The sequence below is a fragment of the Nannospalax galili genome, unplaced genomic scaffold (genome assembly GCF_000622305.1).
Source record: "Nannospalax galili isolate Female #2095 unplaced genomic scaffold, S.galili_v1.0 scaffold976, whole genome shotgun sequence".
In the NCBI taxonomy this organism is placed as follows: domain Eukaryota; kingdom Metazoa; phylum Chordata; class Mammalia; order Rodentia; family Spalacidae; genus Nannospalax; species Nannospalax galili.
This window is the reverse complement of record NW_008339381.1, coordinates 1,401,920-1,429,752: the sequence shown is the minus strand read 5'-3', so window position 1 is coordinate 1,429,752 and position 27,833 is coordinate 1,401,920. Positions and strand designations below refer to the sequence as shown.

The 27,833-nt window shown below is 43.5% G+C and overlaps 1 protein-coding gene across 3 annotated transcripts in view; it reads left to right on the top strand.

Annotated features, from left to right (window-relative positions):
• Positions 1 to 24,794, top strand: part of Rsu1 (Ras suppressor protein 1) — a 229,299-nt gene extending 204,505 nt beyond the window's left edge. For all 3 annotated transcript variants that reach the window (XM_029563956.1, XM_029563957.1, XM_008833892.3), the window contains one exon: positions 22,300 to 24,794. In XM_029563956.1, coding sequence (XP_029419816.1) covers positions 22,300 to 22,402 — 103 coding nt within the window. In that variant the 3' untranslated portion in view covers positions 22,403 to 24,794. The remainder of the gene's footprint in view (positions 1 to 22,299) is intronic.
• The last annotated feature ends 3,039 nt before the right edge of the window (positions 24,795 to 27,833 follow it).

The following is a 27,833-nucleotide window of genomic DNA, read 5'->3' as shown; positions in this document are numbered from 1 at the left end:
TGATGCCGGCTTGGCATGGGAGAAAGGTGGGTCTTTATTTTAGAGCTCTTAATTAAGAACTGCCAAGTGACTAATATTAATTAGGGAGCCAGCTGTATCCTTCAGTTTCGTGGCATATTTCTTCTATGAACCAGTGAAGGGAGTAAGTCTCAGGCTCTTTTAATCAATCAGGCTGTGAACAATTATCTGTTAAATATACTTTATGTATATAAGACCAGGCTTTGCAGACAGAGATTTATAAGGTGCTGTCTTTCCCTTCAGAGGCTCTACTTAAGTGAGGAGTGTGTACAGAAAGCTGGTATTTCAGACCTTGAGTTAGAGAACACTCTGGGCACTATATGTGGCATAAGAGAAGTGTAAAGATGAAAGGGTAGGAGGGTTAGGTGTCTTTCCTAAGCAAGTTAACTTTGTTTCCATCCCTGTGGCTCTCTAGTGGGACCCTGGGTCTCTCTTCCCCCAAAGTTTCAGTAACAAGCTGTGGCATAAGCATAAGGGTGTCTGCTTCTGCAGAGATGCTGTGTACAGAAGAGTTTGAGGACTATCCATCAGTTTGCAAAGTTGGAGGTCAGAGAAGGGATTGAAGGTCCTGGGCAGACATTGTCAAGGTAAGAAGAGCTGGGCTGTGTGGAGGAGGGATAAAATTTCCAATGGGTGTACAGCAGTGAGTAGCCCACAAAGGTGGCCAGCAAGAAATAAGCTAGTGGGGCCAGGAAGGGATGTGGTGCATAGTACTGACTGTCCAGTTCAGCTCTTCATTGCTGAACTGTTATCAGTTCTGTTGGCACCACTCACACACATATGCACATATGCATTCTCTCTCTCTCTCTCTCTCTCTCTCTCTCTCTCTCTCTCTCTGTCTGCTGCCAGAACCTAGCACCCTGAACCAGGGGTTATGGTGAGGAGACTCGGGGCACTGTGCGTACCTGCCGTGATCACTCAGCTTGTTAATAAAAATATGCCTAGAGCAAGGAAGTTAATATGATGCACCTCAAAACCTCTGTCCACAGTTCTAAGTCCCGTTTGACATTGCTGTGTTAACATCCATTGAGTTCTAGTTTTCGGAATCCCTGGCAACTGAAGGATTATGTGAAGATGAAGTTATGATTTTTTTTTCTTTCTTACTTTCTTTATATAGCATGTTCATGGTTCCAAGGTTTTTCTCAAACTGGATGTGTAATATAATGTACAGTTCCCTCTTCATTTTATACCTAGAAAATCTGTTGAGTTGTATCTATAAATTTTTAGATCCTTAAACCACCTGTCAAGGTGCTCTGAGTCTACTGCAGGGCCCTGAGTCCAGCAACCTGCAGCTCTCCAAATGTTTTCACAGACTTCACTTGAGTACATGTACCATTTTTGTGAAGTATCCAAAATCGTTGTCATTAAGGGTCATTAGCCTTGAGCCTAGAACAAGTTCAGTGACAGAGGCTTATCTGTTACCGATCTAGATTTACCCTGGGGAACTGAGTCTGATGTACTTTTCTTGCCTCAATCTTTTCTATTCTAATTTTGGTTTTTCTACATCTATTTTCACTGAGTAATTTTCATTCAGCTTGTACCTATGTGTGTGTATTAACTGTCTTTAGCCCCCGTTCATACCCTTTTAAAACTAAATGTCCAGAGCTGTCTTTTTTCCACTAAATTTTTTAAAAAATTTTTACAAAAACTTTATTGAGAATTTCATACATGTATATAAGGTGTTTTGATCAAATCCATGCCCACTCCCTCCCCTCCAACATCCCCCCCTCTGAAGAGGTAACCCTAAAATCTTTTAAAGATTAGATACATGCTCCTAAATACTGTTGACATTTTTGGCCTTAGAACACAGTATGTTGCTAACAGGCCAAGGATATTTTGACTTTTAGCCAAGAAACTGGCTACATTTTTTTGAGGTCTTTTTACCCTAACTGCCTAGGAATTCCTACCTCCTATTCTTATCACGCCATTCTCTGAAGAGGTTACACAAATTGCCAATAGGGAATAGGGATGCCAACCACTCTGGCTTCTTCCATGCTGAACAGGGACACAGGGTGAGGCAATTGGAGTACCCCTTCAGTGGGTCTATCTAAAAGACTCCCAGATTGCATAACTCTTGTCTCTAAGGGGAGAAGAAAGTCTTTGAATCATCTAATTAGCATTACAAGTTCTAGACAGAACTTGTAATAAATAAAATCTATTGGCTCATTTTCAAAAAGAAAGTCAGAACAGGGCAATTTTCAAATGTTCATATGAGAGTCCATTGGAGTTTCTTGACAAGGACTTCCAAAAGCATCCCTCTATTGGGTTCGTCCTCATTTTTCTTTTGTCTTCCAAGGCTGAACTAGTTAGCTGGGAAGAGTGGCTGGATACTCAGGTGAGGGTCCAGTGACCCTGCCTGGTCCTCCTTTAATGAATGAGCACAACCGTCAACAAACAACATATATTCTCCCTCATATGTGGCTCCTAGTACCAAATCCTTTTAAATTCCAGGTACTTTTAATAAGGTGGTGCTGTACAGCAGTCCCTTCTGCATGAAATAACTACCATCATCACAACTTTGGCTGAGCCTGATCGCTAAACATAGTCACAGTTGGGCTTGTTGTCCACTAAAAATTTTAACTATGTATTTCCGGATCTTAACACCTCCTGAATGCTGCCCAAATGCCATGGTTCTGAACTCTCCCAAATGTTATCACAAGCACAGTTCCATTCAGAGAAGAAACCGTAGAAATAGTGGCTCTATCCTCCTTTCTTTTTTATTTATTTGGCGGGGATGCATGGCATGGCACACATACGGAGGTCAGAGGACAACTTAGTGGAGTCTGTTCTCTTTTTCTACCACAGGGGTCATGGGGCTCAATCCCAGGTTTTTTGTTGTTGTTGCTTTTTGAGACAGAGTCTCTCTGTATCCCAGGTGGCCTCAAACTCATGATCATCCATCTGAGAACTGAGGTACAGGGACCATGCCTGGCACCTCCATCAAACTTCTCAATGGGTTGTAATGAATTAATATTTCTATCAAAATGAAATTTATAAGTTAAAGATTAAAGAAGATATTATCAATACTCATTTTCTCTGTAATTTTAGCTAAGACTTCCACTAGCCTGTGTCTCCACAAATATACGTGTCAATATTCAGGGCTATTAGTCTATCAGAGTTCGTCTGCTGTATCTGTGGGCCAGATGCTCACCTATGGCTTTAAGGAAACATGCAAAATAATTGCTTGGTGTATCCAGCCTACATCCGAATAAGGAAAGAAGGATGGTTCATCCTCGGCACCTGCTACATTATTTCATTCAGTGCTCTCTTGCTCTGTGTGTGTTGAGGGGGGTGTTGTAATGCTGGAGATCAAATTCAGGCCTTTGCTCATTAGAAACAAGTGCTCTACTGCTAGGCTGCATCTTCAGCCTCTCCTTTAATTTAAATATCTCTGAGATGACATGAAGCCTTACTTAGAGAGAAAGGAGCGTGATGCATGCCTAGGCTGGCCCCCTCCTCTTGCAGTTATTCATCCTTCTGCCCAACAAGACTTAATAGTAGTGGGTCGAGTTACCATTGGCTGTTTCCCTAGTGAACGCTTGTAATGGAGCTATCTTGGCAAGACTATGAGGTTGAAACAGGGCAAACTCTGTCCCACATTCTGAAGTGTGTGGTGTATGTGTATGTGTGTGTATGTATGTGCTGGCAAGATGTATGGAACAGTTTTTGAACTACATGAGTATTATCTCAAGAGACATTATTTTTACCTACATGTCCCTCTCTGCTATCCATTCAGTTTTGATTTCTCTGTATTTTGAGTTACAGTACATGGATAGTTATTTTGATGTTGTGTTCAATCAAGATCATTTTCCTCAATGTTCTTTTGGGCTTCTAGGATATAGTTGTTGTTCTCAAAGTAAGGGTGGAAAAATGACTCAGAGGTTAAGAGCACTTGCTGCTCTTCCAGAGGACTAGAGGTTAATTCCCAGTACCCATGTCAGGCAGCTCACAACTGCCTATAACCCCAGCTCTAGAGGATCTACTGCCCTCTTCTGGCCTCCACAGGCACCCACACACGTGCACATAAACACATGTAAATTTTAAAAAATGAATACTTTTAGCTTGGTGTTAGCAGGGTGTGGTTATGTACGGCTGTAATCTCAGTTACTTGGGAGGCTAAAGCAGGAAGATTGCAGCTTCAAGACCAGCCTATGCCACAGAGCAGCAAGACCTTATCTCAAAACTGAAAGTTAAAGGGGTTGAGGGTGTGTCTTAGTGGTAGAGCACTTGCCTAGCCCATAAGAAGCCCCCAGGTTTAATTTTCAGCACTGCCAAACATTGATTGATCATTTGATAGTTTAATATTAGTTTGATTTAATATCGACATATCCTCCTTAGTTTTCAGATTCATTTTACTTGTATGCTGTTTCGTATATTGCATCTAATTTAAAGCTGATATATTAATGCATTACCGGCCCACTGCGCTCATCTCCCTTAAAGGCAGGTGAATTTTGCCCTTTGTTTTTCAACCGTTTTGTACTTCTTTCTCTTAATGTTAGAGTCCATACAACTTATCCTAGCCTCATTGGAACCACTTTCCTTACTCTTATTTTGAACACATCTTCTAGCCCTGATTCTGTGCCCCTCACTCACCACAAGTACTCCAGAATCCAGCCCAGTGTGTTTCCGTGTACTCCTCTGATCTCTCAGACTGTAGTCTGGTGTGGGATTGTTTGATGTATTTTTCTGATGCATGTGATCTTCCCACCCAACCATATGTGCATCATGAGTAAAATGGAGCTCAAGCAGGTTAACAAGTCCTGCCTGTGTGGTTCTGTATGGTGATACATGCAGTTCCTCTTGAATTTGGAAGCTAAGTCTGTTGTATTGCATACTGTCATGTATAATACATGCATTTGTCCTATGCATCTGGTGGGGGAGGAGATTGAGATTGTGTTTTAAAGAGCTATAGAGTTGTTTTTTTTTTAATGTTCTCTTCCGAGCTTTTCTGTCTTGTGTATCAGGAGGGGAGCATAGAAAGATAGAATTCCTGCAACATGCCTGCCTGCATCCATTTCCGTTCAAATTTCCTGAGGAGTATTCTCAGCCAAGTCTTCCCTAAAAAGTACCTATGGTAGAGAGCCCAGTTCCTTGATGCCTCTGGGTGCTGTTTTTATATCCTTAATATTCTAAATTGTTCTCTGGCACCATGGCAAGCAGGATCAAAGCTAACTGTCCAGTGAAAACTAGCCATGCTCACTGCCCAGTGGTCATGGGCTGACACCCTCTGCCCAGTCAGAGCAGTAAAGTCTGTTGGTATTTCCATCCGAAGGTCCAGTGCTTGGCATGAATCTGCGAGGACTCCATGCTTTTGTACTGGTCAGTGATCACCAGGCTGGGTCAGTGATGTGGTCCCCCTGGCTGGGGACTCACAGCCTACTTACAGGCAGTTCCAAGAGCACAAAGCAGAAAGGCGTATGGAAATTCTACTCTCATTTCTAATATACAACCAGTCAAATGAATTTTTCATATTGGCTTTAAAAAAAAAGAAAGAAATGGAAGAGTTCCAGCTTTTCTTTACTAGTGTGCCTTCTGGAGTTAGTGTCCTTTAAAGCATCCAAAAGGGGAAGGACTGTAGTGTAAGCATTTGCAAGTGTGAGCTGTAGCAGAGGCAATGATGATTTTGGAAACATTATTCTGGGTGTTGAATTGAACAAAGAGTTATTACTGTTGAAAAAAAAATACCCAGAAATGCATTGTTAATACTCTCGGACTTGGGCCTGGAGAACCATACTGTAAATGCAGTGGGAGATAAATAGAGAGGGAAGAATAGAAAATTAAGGGACAAATAACCAGGAGAAAAGAGAAGAGGAAAGACTGCCTGCTGGCATCAGCAGAGAGCACATAACCAGTGTCTGATGCATTTCCTTAAGAATCAGTGTGTTTGCAAATTGCTCCATGGCATCTTAGCAGAATGTAATCTGAGTAACGAAGAGCTGACTAGCACACATAGTTGGATGAATTCCCTCAGTACTCCTGAAATATAACAGAGCAAGGAACAGTATAATGAAAAATAACAGAGAGAGTAGCTGGGGGCTTAACTTATGATCGTGTTCATTACAACAAATGACACTTTCACTGCAGAGTTACCATAAAGATTATTGACTCTTACGTAATGTGGGTCCCATCTGAATACATTCCAGAACAGCTGAGCCTATGAATGGGAGGGCTGGAGCAAGAGGAGGACTGAAGATACACTCAGCACCTTTCTCATCTTTTCAGTTAGTACTGGAGAGCTGCCCATTGAGAACCCTGGACAGAGCTGATGACCAGGCACCTTCTCCCTAAGTGCCTTTGGCACTGACTGGGGTGGTTATGTCATGCTCAGTGAAGAACAGGCTCAGATAGTGACTAAACTTGGTGGTGGTTTTATATCCAAGGCCCATCCATATGCTCTCTACCATTTGATATTTTCCTCAGTCAAACATAATACAGCATCTTTTAAAATATCTCTTTGGAAAGAAACTATGTTTTGTGTAAAACTTTGTACAGAGGACCATAAGGCATTTTGCAGTTTTGTGGCTTCCCCCAGGTTTGGAATGGACAACCCCAGTTCTGAACACAGTGTGCAATGGCCTGTGCTTTTGAGTACCTTTCTTGTATCTGCTAAGTACTCTGTATTTCTTAATTCATTCTCACAGCAACCCTATGAGGGTTCGCAAAGAAGCTGGCTAACTTGTCCAAGGTTACACAGCCACCAAGAATTATAAATGAATTTCCAAATAACTCTTCAGTTTGCTGTGTACTAGCTTCCACACAAATGCTGAACATGAAGAAGAGTTCATATCCTCTGCTTCTTGCCAGAGCATGTTATGCATGTCAAAAGTTAACTTGAAGCTGGGGAGGTAGCACAGTTGGCAAAGTCCTTGCTGCACAATTCTGAGGACCTGAGTTCAGTCCCTGTCATCCACATAGAAAGCCAGTCAAGGTGGCAAACACTCATAATCCCAGCTCTGGGGAGGTAGACACAAGAGGATCCCTTGGACTCACTGACCAATCAGCCTAGCTTAGTTGGTAACCAGTTGGTCCCAGTAAGAAATCCTGTCTTACAAACTAAGGTAGATGGCTCCTGATGATACCCAAGGTTTGTTCATATGCACACATCGCATGTACAGGCACACCTGCAGCACACACATCTGCAGATCACACACACACATGCGCACGCACGCATGCGCACACACACACACACAGAGAGAGAGAGAGAGAGAGAGAGAGAGAGAGAGAGAGAGAGAGAGACTCAACTCAATGAAAATGTCTAGGAGAGGGCTCCCTGTCAGAGGTGCAGGTGACAGCACTCAGTGATTCAAGGGACACAGCACAAGTGAAGAGCCAGGTTGGGGAGCTGTCTAGATGCAGAGAGAGAAACAAAGTAGTGGGGCATAAATCAACAGTTGTCATAAGAACAAAGGAAAAGACCTCTATAACCAGTCTTTAGGAGCTACGTCTTAGACATCACACTTCTTTTAATTTTCAGTTTTTTATGTTTTAGTTTCATAGAGATAAAAGTTCAACAAGAAATGGAAATAGAAAAATAATGAGCCAAATACAACCAACAGATTTAACATTTGTGCCCAGTGTCATCTAAACCACTTTCCCCCCTCATGAAGTTTGAGTGGAATGTCCCATCTTGTGGCCACCTCTTCTGTAGACCCTCCACAGGTGGAGTCACTTATTACAGAATACGTGTTACTGGCATCTGAATGTTCCTTCTGCATGCGTGCTGCCTCTGAGGTCTCCCATCCTCTGTCATCACACTAGGCTGGGAGGAGCCTCCCCAACCCTGCTCCTCTGGCATCTCCACCACACAATTTACTTCCACCTCACTCTCACCATCTGCATGTAGAATGTTCTAACACCTTCCAGGGGTGTTTTGTGGGTGAGATTCTTCGATGAAACACTTGAGATTCTTGGATGAAAGGGCTGTTGTGACAAGCTTCAGCTCTTTCCTCCCCACCCACAGCCACAGCTTTTGCCTGTTGGGGGCATCAACCAGAGACACTCAAGTCCTGAGAGTCAGATCCTCCTCTTGGTGCATCCCAGAGTCCTTTCCCAGGTTCCCTCCTGGTGCCTGGGATCCTCTTGCAGATCTTGTTGCGAATCAGTCCTAGACTAAAACGGTCTTAGTTTTTAATATTTTTTTCATCTACAGACCAGAAGTTTCTGTGGAACTCTTAAGAAATTAAAAACAGAGAAATGACTCAGCAGTTAAGAGCACAGGGTGCTCTTGCAGAGGACTCAGATTTGATTCCCAGCACCCACATGGCAGCTAACAACCGTCTGTAACTCCAGTTCCAGGGGATCCAACGCCCTCTTCTGACCTCTGCGGGCATTGCACAACATGGGTGCACTTACATACATGGAGGCGGTATACTCATACACATAAAATAAAAATGATAAATAAAATATCTAAAAATATAAAAATGAAAAGCAAGGAAATCAATACTAAACACTCAATATTCTGAGTAAATCAAGTCTTAAAGTATTTTATAAATTCTTTTGAGGGTAGTTCTTTGCTTTAAACTTAAAATATGCAAATCAAAACTAAAAGGTAAAACCCAAAGATTCTTCTATTGAGCTGCCATGATATTGTCTCCATTATTGCCATGAGAGTAAGTGAATAGTCCCCAAAGATTTCCTGTTTCTTTCTGCATCCCCACATATCCCCTTGTCTGCCAGGAGTTTGACTCATCCCCTGCTGTTGGCCTCTTTGCATCGCTACCTAGTACCTCAAAGATTGGGTTCTTGGGTGGAGAAGCACCAATTGACTGGATTTGCCCCATGTTTTGGAGACAGCAGTGGCCTCTCCTCAGAAGCACAGCTTGCAGGAGGAACTTGGCCTTGCCGGGGAAATGGCAGGAGCTATGTGCTGCCTCTTGCTGCATTTTCTTGAAGCATCCTGGGGGAGAACCTCATGAATAAACTGCCATAGCCTTTCAGGTTTTGTTGTTTTGTTTTGCTTTTGGTTTTATTTTTGCATTTTGTAAGTGAAATGTGCTTTACCTCACCAAAAATATGGATGATGAAGGAAGGAATATTAAAGTGTTGCCTTAAATTTCAGGTGTCATACCACATTATAACCATAGCACACAGTGAATCTTTGAAATATCATCAACCCTTTAAATCTCGTTTAACATGCCTTGGTTAAGAATCAAATGAGTTGATGTAGTTGAAGTGCCATTATGCAAATTTCACGAAGTGTGTGTTATGGTTTGAATCTGAAGCGTCTCTCAGGGGCTCTATTTTGAGCACCGCCACCGCCCCCCACTCCCTGCCCCAGCCAAAAGGCACAGGTTGGGGAGGCTGTGAAACCTTTAAGACTCAGAGCCTAGATAGGAGAAATAGGTCATAGGTGCACGCCTTTGGAAGCTCCACCTGGCCCCTGATGCCTGCTAGACTCCCCACTTCCTGTCTGTTATGGTGTGAACAGCTCTCCTGCCTCCTCCTATGACCATGATGCTGTTCTCCAGCACATGGGGCTGTGTTCCAGAGCCATGAGCCAAAATAAACCTTCCCACCCTTAAGTTGTTTCTGTCAAGAATTTTGGTCAGAGTAATATAGAAGTATCTAATACATAGTATAGTTTCCGTTCAGATGCCCAGTTGCCTGTAGTGCTCTAGCCTCTAGCTCAGAGGGTTCTAGGTGTAGCCCAGTAGAGTGCCTTGCCAAACAGGTGACCCCATCAAGTGAGGAAGGCTGCAGAGCTACCAACCCACTTATAATGCCAAGGGCTCCACTTTCTAATTGGGGAAACAGACCCACCTAGTGGCTTAATTCCAGAACCTTCTAGGTCCCAATTCAGCATCTCCCACCCCTGCATCCTAATAGCTGCTCCCTGTACAACTGTCCAGTGACATAGCCAGCTTTGTATTGATCTGATCGTCACCTGCTATGGACTAAACCACCGCTTTACCCAGACAGCACGAAACTGGAAGAAGACATTCCCAAGAGAAGACGATCCATATTGTTCACCGCAGAGGAACTGGAAACAAACAGTAGAGTGGTAGCAATGCTGGTAGTGATCAGAGTAGTGATGCATCGTATATGCTTTGGAATTTGCCCTTAGCTCAAAACAAAGGAAGCAAACACCCCCTTTTCAGACATTGCTGCTCTTATTTATGTGACACCATTGAGATCTAGAACCACAGGACCAATGTGGACCTCACATGTTTAATTCGCCAGACATTGCTTGAGTCTTAAATGAAGTAATGTGTAGAAAATGCCAGACATTTCCTGTGTAAAATGTTAGTATTTAGTGAGTAAAACACAGGTTTTGATACTGGAACAACCAAGTGATGCCAGAAGTCAGCAGGATGAGCTGAGCTGTTCATGAAGGAAGCACACGTGACCAGGCTCTAATTCTTCCACCACAATAAACATACATGTTGTCTCCCATTCTTATGGCAGTAGACATGGCCATTGTTCAGTGAAAGCCCATTGTACCATGGTTCTAGTTCCATCTCTGTTGCTGTAATAACAACACTGACCAAAAGAAACTGAGGGGAGGAAGGGACCAGTTTATTTGAGCTTCCTGCTCCCAGTCCATCATTAAAGGACATCAAGGCAGGAACTCAAGCAGAAACTTGAAGCAGAGACCATGGATGAACTCTGCTTGCTGAGCCACTTGCAAATGCTTGCTTAGCTAGCTTCCTTCCACAGCCCAGGGCCTGCTGCCCACAGTGGGCTGGACCCCCCTACATCAATCAGAATCAAAATAATCCCCAACAGACATGCCCACAGGCCAGTCTGATCTGAGCAACCCCCGTCCCTTCACTAGTGTCTCTAGGCTATGTCAAGTTGACAGCTAAAGCTAACTAGGAAGACCATGAATAATTCACTGGCAGTCCTTGATCCCAAGACAGTGAAAATCTCTCCTGAGGCCAAAGCTGGCCTCTGCTTGACCTCACAGTGTCACGTGGTTGCATTCTTACCACCACCCCAGCTCTCCTCAGAGGAAACTTGGAAGAAACCAGTATAGGAAGGAGAGTTCCATGACAGGAGGGTACTTGGCCACAAAGAGCAGAACTCTTGTCTTGGCCTGCCCAGAATATATACTCTTTCAGTGTATGACCCTATACCGGAAGCTCATAGATAATCACAGATAAATATAGGGCTGAAGACATCAAGAAATGTTTCTTAGAGGCTGGAGAGATGGCTCCACTGTTAGGAGTGCTTGCTGCTCTTCCATAGGACCTGAGTTCAGTTCCCACCAGCCACACTGGGTGGCTCACAACTGCCTGTAACTCCAGCTCCAGGAGCTCTGACCCCCTCTCTGGCCTCTGCAGACCCCCTCTCTGGCCTCTGCAGGTTTCTGCACTTGTGTATACACACACACACACACACACACACACACACACACACACACAGAAAAACCAAAATAAATCCAAAAAAAAGGAAATGTTCCTTTGCTAAAATAATCATTTCATCCGTTAGTTGATCCATATTTGTTGGTGACCCTTGTGTGTCAGGCACTGGGAATGGACAGACAAAAACTACTTAGACATGATCTTATTCCAGAGGCATTTGTGATCCAGCAGTCAGGTGCTTCTGATACATCCTGGTAACGATACTTGCTTTCAGTTAGTCAGCAGAGATTTAAAATGTGTTCAGAGGGCACCAGTATGTTGGTTTTCTCATTAATGGCCAAACACCTGGCAAATATAAACTTAAGGGAGGAAAAATTTGTTTTGACGTGCAGTTTAAAGAGACAGTCCAAGACAGCAGGGAAGGCATGGCGGTAGGCCTGGCTGGATGGGGGGGCCAGGAGCACGAGGCTGCTTGGTCACCTCTCTGGGGTCAGGAGGCAAACAGAAATGACCTCTGGCGCTCACCTGGCTCTCTCCTTATTCCCGTTTTGTCCAGTCCGGGACCCACCATCACCACCACTACCACCATGAGATGGCTCTGCCCCCACTCACTTAAACCTCTGTGGGAACATTGCCACAGACATACTGAGAGCCATATGCTAGGTGGTTCTAAATCAGTTGAGCTAACAATGAAGTTTGACCATCACAGGTAGGTTCATGGGGACTGATGAAGACAGCTAGGCTCCTGCTCTCTAGGAATTATTCTGATGTCAGATAAGGCAAGAAATAACAGAAATCAAATAAAATAACCCTCTTATGACATACAATGAGAAGGAAGTTAATGCCATCAACAAAAGTGATGGCAAAGAAGACCTGGCCAGGAGTTCACATTTAAAAGTACAGCAGAGTGACAGTGCAGACACCAGCACTCCTTTGATTTGTAGGGAGTTCAAAGCCCAAGAGGGAGAAGGCATTATTTGGTGCTATTATAGTGAGAATAACATAGCCATAAAGTGGGCATGGGGCTTATCATGAGTGAGAACCCAGGTGATGTCATTGGGCCTGAGCTCTCTCCATCTTGCCTTTCTGCATTTTCTATGGTTGTTTTTCTCCTGGGCAGACCACTGTCATAAAATGAGTATGGTGATAGTGCCCAGCGCAGGGAGACCATGCAAAGAATTCCAAGCAGAAGGGCTAGAAAGGACCAGGGTCAGAAGTGGGCAAGGGCCTGGCATAGGAGTGGGGAGGGAAGTGGTGGGAGGGGGTAGGGAGTTGGCCAGGGCCTAGAACAGGAAGGCTCGGGCCATGTGTGTGAGCAGGAGAATTACTGTGCTTGGCCCCTTCACTTCCACATGTGGGTTAGCATACTTCCCGTGTGTGTAGTGGATACAGCCTGCATCCTGCCAGTGTATGTAGTGGATACAGCCTGCATCCTTCCAGTGCGACTAACACATACAGCCTGCATCCTTCCAGTGTGTGTAGTGGATACAGCCTGCACCCTGCCAGTGTGTGTAGCGGATACAGCCTGCATCTCCAGTGCGACTAGCACATACAGCCTGCATCCTTCCAGTGTGTGTAGTGGATATAGCCTACATCCTGCCAGTGTGTGTAGCAGATACAGCCTGCACCCTGCCAGTGTGGCTAGCACATACAGCCTGCATCCTTCCAGTGTGTGTAGCGGATACAGCCTGCATCCTGCCAGTGTGTGTAGTGGATACAGCCTGCATCCTGCCAGTGTGTGTAGTGGATACAGCCTGCATCCTGCCAGTGTGTAGAGGATACAGCCTGCATCCTTCCAGTGCGGCTAGCACATACAGCCTGCATCCTTCCAGTGTGTGTAGCAGATACAGCCTGCATCCTGCCAGTGTGTGTAGTGGATACAGCCTGCATCCTGCCGGTGTGTAGAGGATACAACCTGCAGGTCCCCAGTGCCCTTCTCTGGAGGTGTGGTGATTCCCCCCATTTGCATTGACCCCACTGTTTTGGTTACTGTCTGCCCTTTTGGTAGACAAGTTCTCTCTCCAGTTGTCAGTTTCTTTGTGTGCTTACACTCAAGCCCTGCTACTTTAGATGACTTGTTTCTGCTTTGAGTCATTTTGTGTTGGTTTGTTGTTTAATGCACAGAGGACAATCTTATTTCCCATATATTCAGGTTTTGGAGTGGTGCCTCAGTATGAGCCCAACTGCCATAATCTCTTCATCTAGCTGGTAATTTTTGTATTGGCAAAACATGAAGTTTAGGGTGATTTACAGACTATGAACAATATGTCACAGTAGCTATGGGTATTATACTGTGTTGGTACCATGTTCCAAAAATACAGCCTGCATCCTGCCAGTGCGACTAACACATACAGCCTGCATCCTTCCAGTGTGTGTAGTGGATACAGCCTGCATCCTGCCAGTGTGTGTAGTGGATACAGCCTGCATCCTTCCAGTGCGACTAACACATACAGCCTGCATCCTTCCAGTGTGTGTAGCAGATACAGCCTGCATACTTCCCGTGTGTGTAGTGGATACAGCCTGCATCCTGCCGGTGTGTAGAGGATACAGCCTGTAGGTCCCCAGTGCCCTTCTCTGGAGGTGTGGTGATTCCCCCCATTTGCATTGACCCCACTGTTTTGGTTACTGTCTGCCCTTTTGGTAGACAAGTTCTCTCTCCAGTTGTCAGTTTCTTTGTGTGCTTACACTCAAGCCCTGCTACTTTAGATGACTTGTTTCTGCTTTGAGTCATTTTGTGTTGGTTTGTTGTTTAATGCACAGAGGACAATCTTATTTCCCATATATTCAGGTTTTGGAGTGGTGCCTCAGTATGAGCCCAACTGCCATAATCTCTTCATCTAGCTGGTAATTTTTGTATTGGCAAAAGATGAAGTTTAGGGTGATTTACAGACTATGAACAATATGTCACAATAGCTATGGGTATTATACTGTGTTGGTACCATGTTCCAAAATCTGTTTGAAGGTTACTATTTAACTTTTAAAGCCAGACTCAAGTTTTCATCGTAGTGATTTTAAAGAATGATTTTTTGTCTTGAGTAAATTGCTCATAAAAGAATCCATTGCTTTGCTCTTCGTGTTTGTGAATAGGGCTGCCTGCCTCATACACTACTCAGACATACACAGTTGAATGTTTCTTCTTAACCTCTAGAAATACCAAGTGCTAAGATAATTCATCCTTTCATTATTTCATTAAAAATAAATAAAGAAATCCCTCCAGATGTGGCACCTGTCAGGGTGAAGCTTGTTTTGGAAACTTCCTAATGCCCTTGATGTATTTCTTTTCACCTTTGAGTTTAGTTTGGAAATTGCAACATTTAGCACTTTGTAGTTTAATTTAAAAGGATTACCTATTTTCTTAAACGTTTAAGCAGGGAAGCGAGTTGCAGTTATTGATTTTCCTCTGCATGGAATCATGAAAGCTGTTTTTGCCCCTTCCCCTGGGAGCGTACCTCCTCAGCTGCACGCTTGCCAGTGACAGCTTGGACCTCTGATACATAGCCAAAGACCTTGCCTAATATACTCTTGACTGCTCAGGGAATTTTTATTAAGTAAAAGCATCATTAGAGTAGACAGGATGATGAAGTTTAATGAGCATCTTTTGTGCGTGGTAGTGTTAGTTTTGCTCTGCCAGTGCAAAGTTTCTCCCCTCCAGTGGGGCAGAGAGCGAGTCTGGAATGTGTGGGGAGTTTTCAATTCTGCCTTCTGTTTCATATTATATTTGACATCGCTTCATATCTGTGTTCAAACAGCTACATGCTCCCTATGGGCTACTTGTATAGATGTTGCTTATACATACATGTTTGTACATTCCGGTTATCCTGTGTGTTTTGAACACTGAACATTGAGGGCGGTAATAGAGAAGACTGTCAAAGACCCATATTGCCCTAGTGAATTGCATGGAACCATCTCTCAAAATACCACTGCCTTTCGAATTAATGAGGCTTCTCTTAGGAGTAGAAAAACAGTTATATTTTTCCTTTAAGACTCAGCAGTTTATGTGCTAAGATTCTGTGTCTGGCCCTTCATAGCTGCTAGAGGGGAAAATAAAGATACTGCAAATGCTTATTAATAATCTAGGCTTCACACTTTTTCCACAGATTTATTGCAGAGATGTTAAATTTAGTATCTGACCATCAGATTACAGATTATAAGCAAAATTACTTCTTCATTATTTTTGCTGGCCATCTACTTAGGTTTTAAAATTGGTTCTTTTCTTGGTCTGTATACGGACTTTCCATGGAAACACCCAAAACAACAGTAGGGAGGCATATGACACAAGTGAGCGACTTCAGAACAGCATATTGCACCTCTCATATACCTGGCATTCTGAAACACAATATTTACACAGCACACAATGTGTTTCTCGCGTGTCTTGAGTGTGCAGAATGCAAAAGAGGTGAAGCCTACCCTCCAGCCTCTCAAGAAAATGTTGGTTCTCTTATTAAGAAAGCAAAACTGAGAGATGCGGAATCGACATAACTCAGTTAGATTGAACGTTGGCATAATTGCCTGGGTTGACCTAGGCCTGAAGTTGCAAAGCATCAGTTTCCTTGATTGGATAAGAAGGAAAACAGTGGGACCTACTTCCCTGGGTTGCTGTGACAGGAAGTAATGAATGTGTAGTAGTCGTAGTGCAACTGGGGTGGTGTCACCAAGGCACTTTGCAGATGTCTTGAGATAATGAGCCCGGGCAGGAGTCACTGCATGTGTTACCCAGGACTTAACGGTGAGATCCTGGCAAATCTCACAGTGCTTCCTGAAGACAGAATAGGGGTGAGGAACAGAGAAAGCTAGAAAAGCCAAGGCCTCAAAATAAAAATGAGAGCTGACTTGTAGAAAGGACCCGGCCCAGCATTCTAGGCAGTAATAACATAGAGTAGCCCACAACAAAAATGCACAGAGACCTAAAGACTTAAACGAATGCTGACTGTAGGAAACACTAATTTCAAGTCTTGAATAGGCTTAGCAATCTCTGTCTCTCTGTCTCTGTCTCTCTCTCTTATATGCAGGTATGTATGTATGTTGGCATATGTGTGAGCACACATGTGTGCCTGCATGTGGAGACCTGAAACCTCTGAGCCATCTTCCTAGATCACTCTCTACCTTATTCACTAAGGCAGGGTCTCTCCGTTGAGCCCAGAGCTAGCCATCTTAACTAGTCCAGTTAGCCAGCTTGCTGTGGGGATCTTTTGTCTCTGCCTTTTAAGCACCGCATTACAGGCAGGCCACCATGCACACCCATTTATGTGGGTTCTGGGAATCTCAACTCTGATCCTCATGCTTATGCAGCAAGTGCTTCAACCACTGAGCCAACTCCCCATCCCTTACTTAGCAATTTTTAATTTTTTCCAAATACTCTGAGACCATATTGCTCTGATTGCCAGTGCACCTTCTGCATACACAGTGTGCCAGGGTTCCCATGTTCCACTCAGCATAACAGAGACTCTGGAAGAATGTGGGACCCGAAGTTACTCAGCGAGTTGGTGGCTAAATTCATTCTGGATCCATCTTTGCTATACTCTAGGCTGCCTGCTTCAAGACCAGTTGTACCTTCTTGGGGTCTGTGAAGACACAGGGAGATGCATAACTTGGGCCCCACTTGGCATGTGCCATAGCTGCCCTGTGCCAGAAATCAGGCTGGTACTCCATCCACGAGGCAGGGATGCTGCTTCCCGTGCGTGCACCAGGAAGAGGTCATTCTGTATTCAAGCATAAGGACACACTAAGAGACAAGATATCAGTGTCAGGAGACCAAGAAGGGAGCTGTTGCCATAATCTAATGACCATGTGATGAGCCTGTCTTAGGGTGGGGGAAAAATAAAAACAGTAACTTCAGAAGATGGTGGGAATGAGAATAAACTCATATAAGGTGGCCTGTTACTCACTGAGTTATCAACCTTTTCAAAAGCTGATGAAGCCTCCAGCCCTTTCTGTTGAAACACATACATATAGCTTTGCCTAGTTTCTAATACTTCTGTCATCCCAAGTTAGTATGTAAGGTTTTCTATTATTGATACAAGGGTTTTATTGAATAGGGATATCTTCAGTCTTGGAAAAATCCATCAGTTTTCTTGTTTCCATTGATTGCATAATGCTTAATAAATATACTCATGGCAAAATTTATTCTGAGGTGGTAGGCTGGAACTTTTTGCTGTGCCAATAGGCAGTAGTTGTTGGTGTCATGGAGCTTGGTGTGATAGATGTGCAGCTGCTCTAATAACATACTTTTTTATGCTTTGAAGAATTATTATTTTTTTAAATTTTTTAAAAATTTATTTATTTTTACACGCACTTCCCAGATAGCACCCTCCCATAGCCTCCTTCCCCCGACTAGAGCCCTTATACTCTGATATCCCTGCTACTGTCTGCTGTGTTGTCGGCACCCCCAGCCATTCCCCACTACTTGCCCTTCTGGTGAATTTAGTCAGCCTATCTAGAGGTCTTTGTCTAAAAACATACTTTTAAAGTTAGCATCCTGGTGGCCCTGGCAGTCTGCAGGATCACCTTCAAAGTTCCTTCAAAGTTAGTCCTCACTGGCATCTTCTACTGGTGGATCCGGACGTGACCCACCCCTACCTTTGCCCTTGACCTTCACAGATGAGGATGAAAGGCCCTTATGTTCCTGAGCAGAGTTGGTTTGCTCATCTCCACAGTTGAGAGCATCCAGAGGCCAATCACAGCTTTGAAATTGACTTTGGCCTGCTCACCAGGCTCCTGAGAGTCGTGGGCCGTTTGCTGTCACTTTAGCGGGCTCTTCGTTGGTTTCTCTTCCTCCCTTCTTGACTCATCTCCCACTTATCCTCTATAAACCTCAGATTTCAGAAGCAACAAAATTTTCCAGGGCTCTGTGTAAAAGGTTCCCCTGCCTTCTAGCTTCCTGGAGTACTTAGTTTACTAGTGGCTGTAGCCTCATAGGTGACGTTGAGCCAAGCTCCTACTGTCAATAGTCTCAAACTGACACAGCCAGGTGGTAATGCCTGTTGAAGTCCTTCTAAGACAGATCCTCCCCAAAGGTGCATGGTCACACACTGTAGACTCTAGGACACACTTCTAGCGTATATGTGTTGGGTAGGGGGGCTGGCCAGATAGCCTGAGTCACAAAATGTTGTGAGATATTGGAGTTTCCAGCTGTCATCCTAGTGCATCAGTCATGCACTCACATGGGCAAGATCAAGTTTATATCTAACTCTGTCTTTCCTGGGGTCCACTGAGATTTTCAGGAATCTGTCATTTTACAGATGAGAACATGAGACTGTGGTAGCTTGTGACATTCCATGAGCCATGTATCCTTTGAAACTGAACAGGGCACAGATTAAAGAAATAATGCAAAGCTGGGACTCCTCCAGGAATCCACAGTGCCTGATGCCATGGACTGCCACACAGTGGGAACATGCTGTCTGGATAGTTCCAAGAGTGCCTACAGCTGAGGGGTGGCTGGGGTTGGCTGAGGTATAGAGGTTCAAAGCCCTAAAGAAAGGATTAAGATGCGGCTACCTGCTGGGCGTGGTAGTCCATGCCTTTAATCCCAGCACTCAAAGGCAGAGGCAGGAGAATCTCTGTGAGTTCAAGGCCAGCCTGATCTACATAGTGAATTCCAGGTCAGCTGAGGCTGCAGGGAGACCCCGTCTCAAAATAGACCAAAAAAAAAAAAACAAAACAAAACAAAAAACAAAAGAAAAAGATGTGTCCACCTTTGCAGGACACTAATCTGTCACATTTAGCAAACAGAGGTCGTCTCATAGTTAATAACTGGTACAGCCAGGAATGGTACCCAAGAATTTGGTCCCCGAGATGCATGTCATTACTGCCCTGTCATAGCCCAGTCTCCAGGTGAGGATAGCTGCTCTCATCTTCCCACATAGCTAGAAGAATTGAAGAATCATGCAGGGGACAGCAACGTCATCCATCCCTGTGATGACTCACAGAGGAAGTGGGGCATTGCATTTAGCTCAGCTGTGGTTGCTTTCTTCAAAGAGGATTAAAAACCTTTCTTCTAGAGGTGTTTGGGGATTTGATGTTGGTAGAAAATGCTGTGTTACTTTTCAGAGGAAAAGCCCTAATGAAATAAGGTAATCATGTGATTATCTTTATTTAATCACTCCAAATAGAACCTCACATAAGTTCTAGTTTTCAAAAGTGTTTTCTGCCTACTTCCAATAGACTTGCCGGTGGTGACCAGCTTACAGATACCCATGAAGACAGCTATATCCTTGTTTTCCAGAAGAAGAAACTGAGGCATGGCTTACAGTCAGTGGGGTGGAAAATACGCTGATCACTTGCAGAGTCACCACCCAGTAAGGGTCAAAACTCAGATTGAAACATCAAGGAGTTGAAACATTGGAACATTCCTTTTCTTTCAAACAAAGAAGAGATTTATGGAGTGCTACATGGCTTTTGCACCCACCTCAAAACTGCCTTTTCTGGACTCCCATCCCTTTAAGAAAAGCTCTCCTTGCCCATGTGGCTCTTATCCAGGACATGACAGACAGGTCCATATCATACTTGAGTTCTCTTTCCCTGCTATGACCTCTTGTTCATAGAGATTTTGTAGTAGATAAGTATTTCTGAGTTTCCATGTTCTATTAATTAGCTTTTCTCTTTGCTATAAAAGAATACCTAAGAGAAACAATGTAAGGGAGGAAGGATTTATTTTAGTCCATGCTTTCAGGAGATGCCAGTCCATCAGATGAGTGGGAGAGTCATAGCAGCCGAGATGGTGCTCTGCATGACAGCAAATCTTGTGGTGTGGCTTGGTCTCATTTTGGTGATGAGAAAGAAGAGTGGGGCCGGAGGCAAGAGAGGTTATATTGTTCAAGGCCAGCTCCCAGTAGCCTACATCTGCCATCTAGGCCCTATGTCTCAAATGCTCTATAACCTTCCAAAACAGTGCCACCATCTGGGCACCAGTGTATTCAAACACATGAGCCTAACGGAGAACATTTTACATTCAAAGCACAGCACGTATAAATGAATTGTGTCTTATTTCTGTTGATTTTTATACTCACCAAGTCTGATGTTATCTGAGAGTGAACATGTATATTACCTTTTCCTTGGAGTGGATAAGAGATTTGAAAACAGGAAATATATGAAGTTAAAAAGCTGTGTAACAGCCAACACTGAGTCCACGAGGGCCCTTGTCAATGCAGAGAATGAGGTCAGACTTTACCTTGCCAGGTGAGGGACCCTTAGGGACAAGAGGCTCCCAGGGGATAGCACACAAGAGCCTGGAACCACTGAGGGTGGTGTCTGTGGCCTTCAGTAAAATAGCCTCCAAGGAGAAGAGCAGGGGCTTTTTGGTGGGAAAGTATGCCAAAATAAAGTAAAGAATGTGGTAAAGAGTTCTGCTTTAGCTCAGGGTTTATGTGTTGTTTCTGGAAGAGCCTGGGAAGGAAATGTGAGCAGCACTGGGAACTGGGGCAGCAGAACTGTGGTTGGACTTGCTTTGTGCTTTCTACAAAACATTAGTCCTTTCTGGGTTATAGGACCCCAGGTGTTCATGCCCTGGTGTCCAGGCCACTCGGGCCATTATGTTAGCACAAAGCTCTCTAAACTCCTAATTGCTACAGAACTTAAGCCCATTTACAGGCTCCCTTGTAACCTGTGTAGTCATGTGTTGCCTACTCAACACAAGAGAATGACTGTCCCTTTTACCTGCAGAGCTCTCCCAGCACCAAGCTGCATCACTGCCAGCTACAAATTCTGTGCTGTCCTCTGAGCACAGGTTTCTCTCCATTACCACTTTTGGTGCACCCTGTTTCTAAGAAGGCAGTGTTGCCTACTGAAGCGTTATTGCCTGGCTCACTGCCCTACCAGGTAGACAGCTCTGTGTGCTATATCCTCCCCCTCAGCCTGTCATCCAGTGTTGTCAGTTGAGAGCATCAGTGTATGCTAAACGGCATCATGCTGTATGTGGCCCCAAAATGTTGTATCGAGAATAGAAGGGGTTGGGAATGTAGCTCAATGACAGAGTGCTTGCCTGGCATGCATGAGGCCCTGGGTTCCATCCCTAGCAATGTGAAGTTAAGTAAGTATATAAACACACTTTGAAAAGAATGGATATGACATTAGAACCAGAGGCTGCTCATCCAGGGAGGCGAGTCTCATTGACTTGCATTTGTACAGGCAGGTACAACTACAAAAGTAAGGCCAGTCTTTTCCTCTAGAGACACTGAGCTGAGGTACCCATATAGGACTCTCTGGAAGGCACAATTATATCAATAAGGGGAGTTAAGGCTGAGCTTTATTTATTTCAGTGGCTTTTAATTTAGTTTAATCAGAATTACTCATAAATTATGGATTTATTACTCTCTGCCGCTCAGTTAAATCCTCTCGGGATGGAGCTAGCTTCCTTTCTTCAGTGGGTGCCATCCACTGTAATTATAGGGCGCTCTGTCAACATTTAATCAGTGGTACTTATTAATGTGGCATTGATGTGTAGTGGCCATCCCCAGCTCTCAATCACACAGCCAGTGCGGACTCTGACATCATTGCTCTTTGTCACATTAACCAGCCCCTGGGCTTTCAGGCCAAGCTTGGTGTTCACTTTTTACAAAACATATATTCTGTCTCTTTGGTTCAGCCTTTCCTTTGTCCCTGTGGACTTAAATACTCTTAGCCTTAGAACTTCGGTCTGGAAGGGCTTTGAGAATACAGCCTGTGCCCACAGCCTTGAAGATCTCTTTTCACACCCTGCCCAGGAAGTGTGAAATTCTAAAAGTTTTGTCTGTGGTTGAACATGATTGCATAGTGTGTGTGTGTGTGTGTGTGTGTGTGTGTGTGTGTGTGTATGTGGGTGGGTGGGTGGTGTGTATACACATGTGAGGTAATCGTAAATTCCTAAATACAGAATTTATGACCCAGAGAAAATAGGTCATCTTTTGGTTTGTTGAATATTTATGGTGATGGAGCATTTGAAGCTCTTCTAAAGAAATTTGTACTCATAAAATAGAGCTCATGGCTTTCCCCTCTCTCCTTTTAGCCTCTATGGCAGACACATGCAGGCGAATCCAGAACCACCCAAGAAGAATAATGACAAATCAAAAAAGATAAGCCGGAAACCCCTGGCAGCCAAGAACAAATGAGGAGCAGACCCGCAGGCTTCCAGCCTCCTGCCTTGACTCTCTTGTCTTCTCTTGCTCTGTCTCACAAATAAACACAATGTGCATGTGGCTTTTTTTGTAAAAAAAAAAAAAAAAAAATTCTTTTGGTAGGTGGTACATTTTTATAAGGTCTTAAATCCATTACCATTTCCTTTAAATTGCCAAAGGCAGGAAACAAAGCTCTAATTCTACTGCAAATTCCATGGTAGGCGCAGGTTTCAGTGCCTTGAATAGACATCACAAGGCTGCTTATGATCAAAAGAATAATTAAAATCATGTAACCACTTAAATGTCACAGTTAACACTTTTCATTCTTTCTGTTTATTCACATAACTCATTATTTTGCCTTATTAAAAATCTTCCTTCACCGCCAAGCTATTGTGTTCATTTAACTTCCAAATGACTTTAATAAAATCTTGAATTTGTATCACATATTTCTTCTTGACTAAAATAAAGAATAATCTGATGTTAGGGTATCTACATTTTTGTTTACCCCCCCTAAAAAATGACCTCATCTAATTGTATTGGTTGTAGATGATAATCTCTGACCCTTTCCATGAAAGAAATGTAAAATGAAATCAGTTTCTTCTCACATCAATTTGTTAGTTTTTCCTTTGAAGTCTGTTTCTAAATTAGGAAGGAGGAGAAAAACATCTCTAGGAGATTCTGCCAAAGGATTTTGGAAAGCAGCATTCCTTCACCGAAGAAACAGTGACTTTGCCGGTGGCTGGTAGACGAGCCGAGAAACGAGAGAGAAAAACTCAAGTATGTTTTTTGTCGCTGGAGAGAATCTGTTCACATCAAAGCATTCTTCGAAGAGACTCTGATGCCAGAGAAGTTGGACAAATGTGCACAATCACACCAGACCAGTGTGGAAACCGCCTTTGCAGAGTCACTAAACAACCAGTTGTTTAACATCTGTGATAGGCGGTTTTCCTTCTCACGTACAGCAGCACGTGTGGAGATGAAAATAAACCCAAACACAGGTTTTGTGCGAACTAAGAGGGCTGCCAGCACCCAAAGGCCTTACAGCCAAAGACAGGTAAGATGAAATGGACTCTCAGTGGGTTGTGGGAGACAGACCTTCCCCTTTGCCCTGGCATCTCCCATCTGTTTCCCAGTTGAACTCCCGGGGCCAAGACCATTGCAGTATGTAGAAGCTAAAGTAAGAACAAAAGGTCCAGAACTTACGGGAGCACGAACTTTCCCAGTCAGCGGACTTTGTATTTCGACCTTTTGCTTCTGTGTAATATCCTGATATCACATTACCCATGGGAGAGGAAGCCCTGGGTGCCCTCGCCTGTTTTGAGAATTGAGTTGATATATTTTTTACAAAAGCAGAATTTGTTTTGGCCTGAATTTTTTATTATTGTTATTTTAAAGCTTGTGAACTTGTAGAAGGAAGAACAGTGCCACCACCATTGGCTGAAAGACTTCACCTAGAATTAAATTAACAACAAAGCATTAGTAAAATTGGCACTGTGAAAGATGCGTGAGAAATTCTTTTTCTAAAAGATGAGCTCTCTGGATCAGAATATGAGCAAAACACCTAAATTTGTTAGGAGGAAATATCTCCAAGAAACATGGAGATAGAAATAAAAAGGCAAAAGTTCACTCGTAATAAAAAAAATACAAATCAAAAATAAGCAAGAGTGTAACAATGAGAAATGTGCAAATATTTTAAGGTCGTATTAAATGTTGGGCGAGTAATGTGAGGTAAATATTCTTCTGTCCTGCTATGGGGAATATAAATTTCCAGCAAGGTTGCAGCAGTTTAACAATGTAGGAAAACCCTAAAATTATGTACTTGTAGAATTTTTGCTTCCAAGAGTTTATCCTGAGGACACTGCCAGAGATGCAAAGAGCTGTATTTTTGGCATGGTAGCCATAGTGTGAATGTGAGGGAAAGCCAGGTGACCCAATGGAGGGTTCATGGCGTATCCATATGAAGACATTGACAGTTGTTGAACAGTCTCTAAGGACAGTGGGAGATACCTAATTCTATCACCTTGTTAAGTAGCATAATTTTTAAAACTATGCAAAGATGATCCTAGTTTTATAAAAATGAAAATTGTATTTGTAGTATGTGAATGTAATGATGCTAGATAGACCAGGCTGCTAAATAATCTCTACATTGTACACCAAGATGTTTTATCTAACTCTTTTTCTAAAAGGCCTCTGCTTTTACCTTACTGCAATGAGCATGTACCCTTGTAATGAGAAACACTAAACACATATTTTTCCAAAATGAAATTGGCATATTATTGTATGTTACGTAGTCCAGAAAATTAAACTTTATTTTTAAATTCAAAGCATAATATAAAATGTCAGATTAGCATGTTTTGTTACTAAAATGAATTTTCACATTTTAAAACATTATTCATGCATGTGTATGTTTTGTCATTTGTGCACACACAGGTGCCCCTGGAGACATGTTACTGTGTGCACATGAATTCCAGTGACCTTAGAGGCTAGAAGAGGGCAACAGATTCCCCTGGAGCTGGAGTAAAAGGTGGTTGTGAGCTGCTAGACAGGGGTTTGGGGAACTAAACTACGGCCCTCTGAAAGAGCAGCAAGTGTTCTTAACAACTAAGCCGTCTCTCCAACCACTACATCATCTTATTTTCTGTATATATCTACTTGTTATGAAATTAACAAAAAATTTCACCGTACAAAAGGTAGTCTTTTAACAAAGATTCTGACGTTTTTATCAATTCTACCAGCTGTCAATGTCTTGCAGTCATTCAAAGGGCCTGTGTTGGCAAACATTGTATTACATACCATATACTCTAAATGTTGTATGTCATATGTGAGGAGGGAATATATAATCTCTCCATCAGTAACATTTCAAAATACTTCTGTGCTCTTTGGAAATAAGTCACAAGTCTGTCAGTCGTGCATACTAATACACTGTGACAATAACCTCTTCATGTTTACCTCCTCTGCAGTAAAACATTGGAATTCACAGTCTCCTCTTACTCTCTTTTCTGTTAGGAATAACATAACTCATTTTCTGAGGACCTTCCACATCAGGCTTTTTACCGGTTTCTGTTTTCATTCGTTCTCTTTAGTGTTCATACTCAGTTGTAGGAAATATAACCTCGGGGAGATTCTAGAACTTTCCCCCAAGCCTACACAGCTAGCATATGGCAAGTGAAGGATGTAACTAGAGTACCTTTAACTACAAGCACGTGTCCTTTCCAAGCCCATATTGCCTCTTGAATGCCAGTAAAGCTGCTTGGGTCTTTCATAGACAGAAGCCCCACCAGCACCACTGATCCAACATCTCTTCAATTGGAGTTCTGCCTTTGAGATCCAGAAATGTTCATTTTATTAACGTATCTGAGCAGTGCATGCTAACAGCTAGGTTAGCTGTTACATTACCCCGTCTCTCAGTGCTGAGCCTTTGGTTCCAGTGTCTTTTCCCCATGTGTAGTTAGATGACAGCATATCTCTGTTGGCTAAGTGATGTACTGACCAGAGCAGATGAGCTTCACTCCAGAGGATACGTAGTTGCTCTTTCCTCTCTAGTCTAGAAAGGCATCGTTTCCACTGACATCCCATCGGAGAAATGCTGTAGCCCAAAAGGGATTTCCTCCCATGACCCACGTAAAGAGCAGTACCTCTTGAAGGAGATACAAAGTGGCTTTGGGAATCATTTCCCAGCCTAGCATGATCAGACTACTTGGAAAGCTGTTCTCAGGGGCTCCTTCAGAGATAGAGGAGAGATCTCATCATATCTGTGCTGGACAGCTTCAGTTGTCAACATGGCACCCCTGGGAAGAGGGAACCTCAGTTGGGGAGTTTCCTCTACTGGACTGGCCTGTGGGCATGTCTGTGAGGCATTTTCTTGATTGTGGTGTGATGTGGGAAGGCCCAGCCCACTGTGGTGGTGCCACTCCTGGGCAGTCCTGGGTTGCATAAGAAAAGCAGGCTGAAGCTGAACTTGGTGGTACACGCCTTTAATCCCAGCACTGGGGAGGCAGAGGCACGCAGATTGCTGTAAGATTGAGGCCAGCCTGGTCTACATGAGTTCCAGACCAGCTGGAGCTTCAGGGAGACCTTGTCTCAAAATACAAAATATTTTTTTTTTAAAGAAGGGCAGTCTGAGCACAGTCCAGAGTAAGCAGTGTTCCTCCATGGTCTCTGCTTCAGCTCCTGCCTCCAGGTCCCTGCCTGGCTTCCCTGGGTAGACTATCACTTGGAAGTGTAAGATTTGATAAACCCTTTCCTCTCCAATTTGGTTTCGTCAGTGTTTTATCACAACAGAAAATCAAACTAGGACAATATCTATCCTAGTATCCTCATGTCAATCCCGTTAGACATTCTCTAAGGCATATTAAATATTCAAATATGAATAAATGAAAATTAATGAACAAATATATGTTGTGTCCACTGGGTATTTCCAATGTCTTAGTATTTTCCCTAAACATGTGGTCTCCTATTATCCATGTAGGACCATGGCTACTCTGTGATGGTTAGAGGTCTTCTGAAGAGTAGATATGTGTAAAAGGTTTGTAGACCCAGAAACATAGTAAATTAAGGACCCAAGGTCAGGTAAAAATGAAGTTATCAGAAAAGGCTTTAAATTAGAATGACTTTTCACCTAGCACCTAGGGTACATACTAGCTCCTATGAAAACTGAGCAAGCTATAAGTTATGTATTTGACAGTGCATATTCTTCCTGGAGGCTGAGAACTGTATTCACTCCCCCCACACACACACACAAGCATTCCTCAAAGCATCCTGATTTCCAAATTCACAGGACTGACATCAGTCTGGAGGCAACATCTTGTTGCTACTGCCCAGCACTATCTGAAATTGGCACTTTCTACACACAGATGCCAGCAAATCCAGCTTGGTTCAGCCCAAGAAGAAAGCCTTACCAGTGACTAACGATGGCAAGTAGGGGAAAAGCGCAGTCCATTCATAACTCCTCCAGAGTACCACCCAGAATATGCCTGCAATGCTCAGCAGCCATCCTGACGCTTGTGTGGGCTGCTTGCTGTATTTTTATTTTAACAAAGAACCACTTTATTCACCATACACAATGCCACAATGAGACCAAGGCTGTAACTAAGAAAGGTTCTGCCTGAAGACTTGGTCTTAAATACCAGATTGCCAACCACTCAGCAGCACTGGCTTGGTGGGTTAAGATCCATCACTCAAGAGATATCAGTGACAAGCAGTGGAGATGAGAGTTGATATAAAACCTGATCCTCTAAAAAGAGTGGTGGTTCCCATTGCCATGTGGGAAGGCACAGAGGTAAAGACGCTGGGGTCTGCTGGCCGGGGAAAGGCTGCAAAGGGAGTTATCCACATGGCTGATGATGTGGAGATGGGTATAGCTTCGGCTTCCCTTGGTCACAAGTCACCTCCATTGGATACTATTTTGGGTTGATTAGTTACCCCA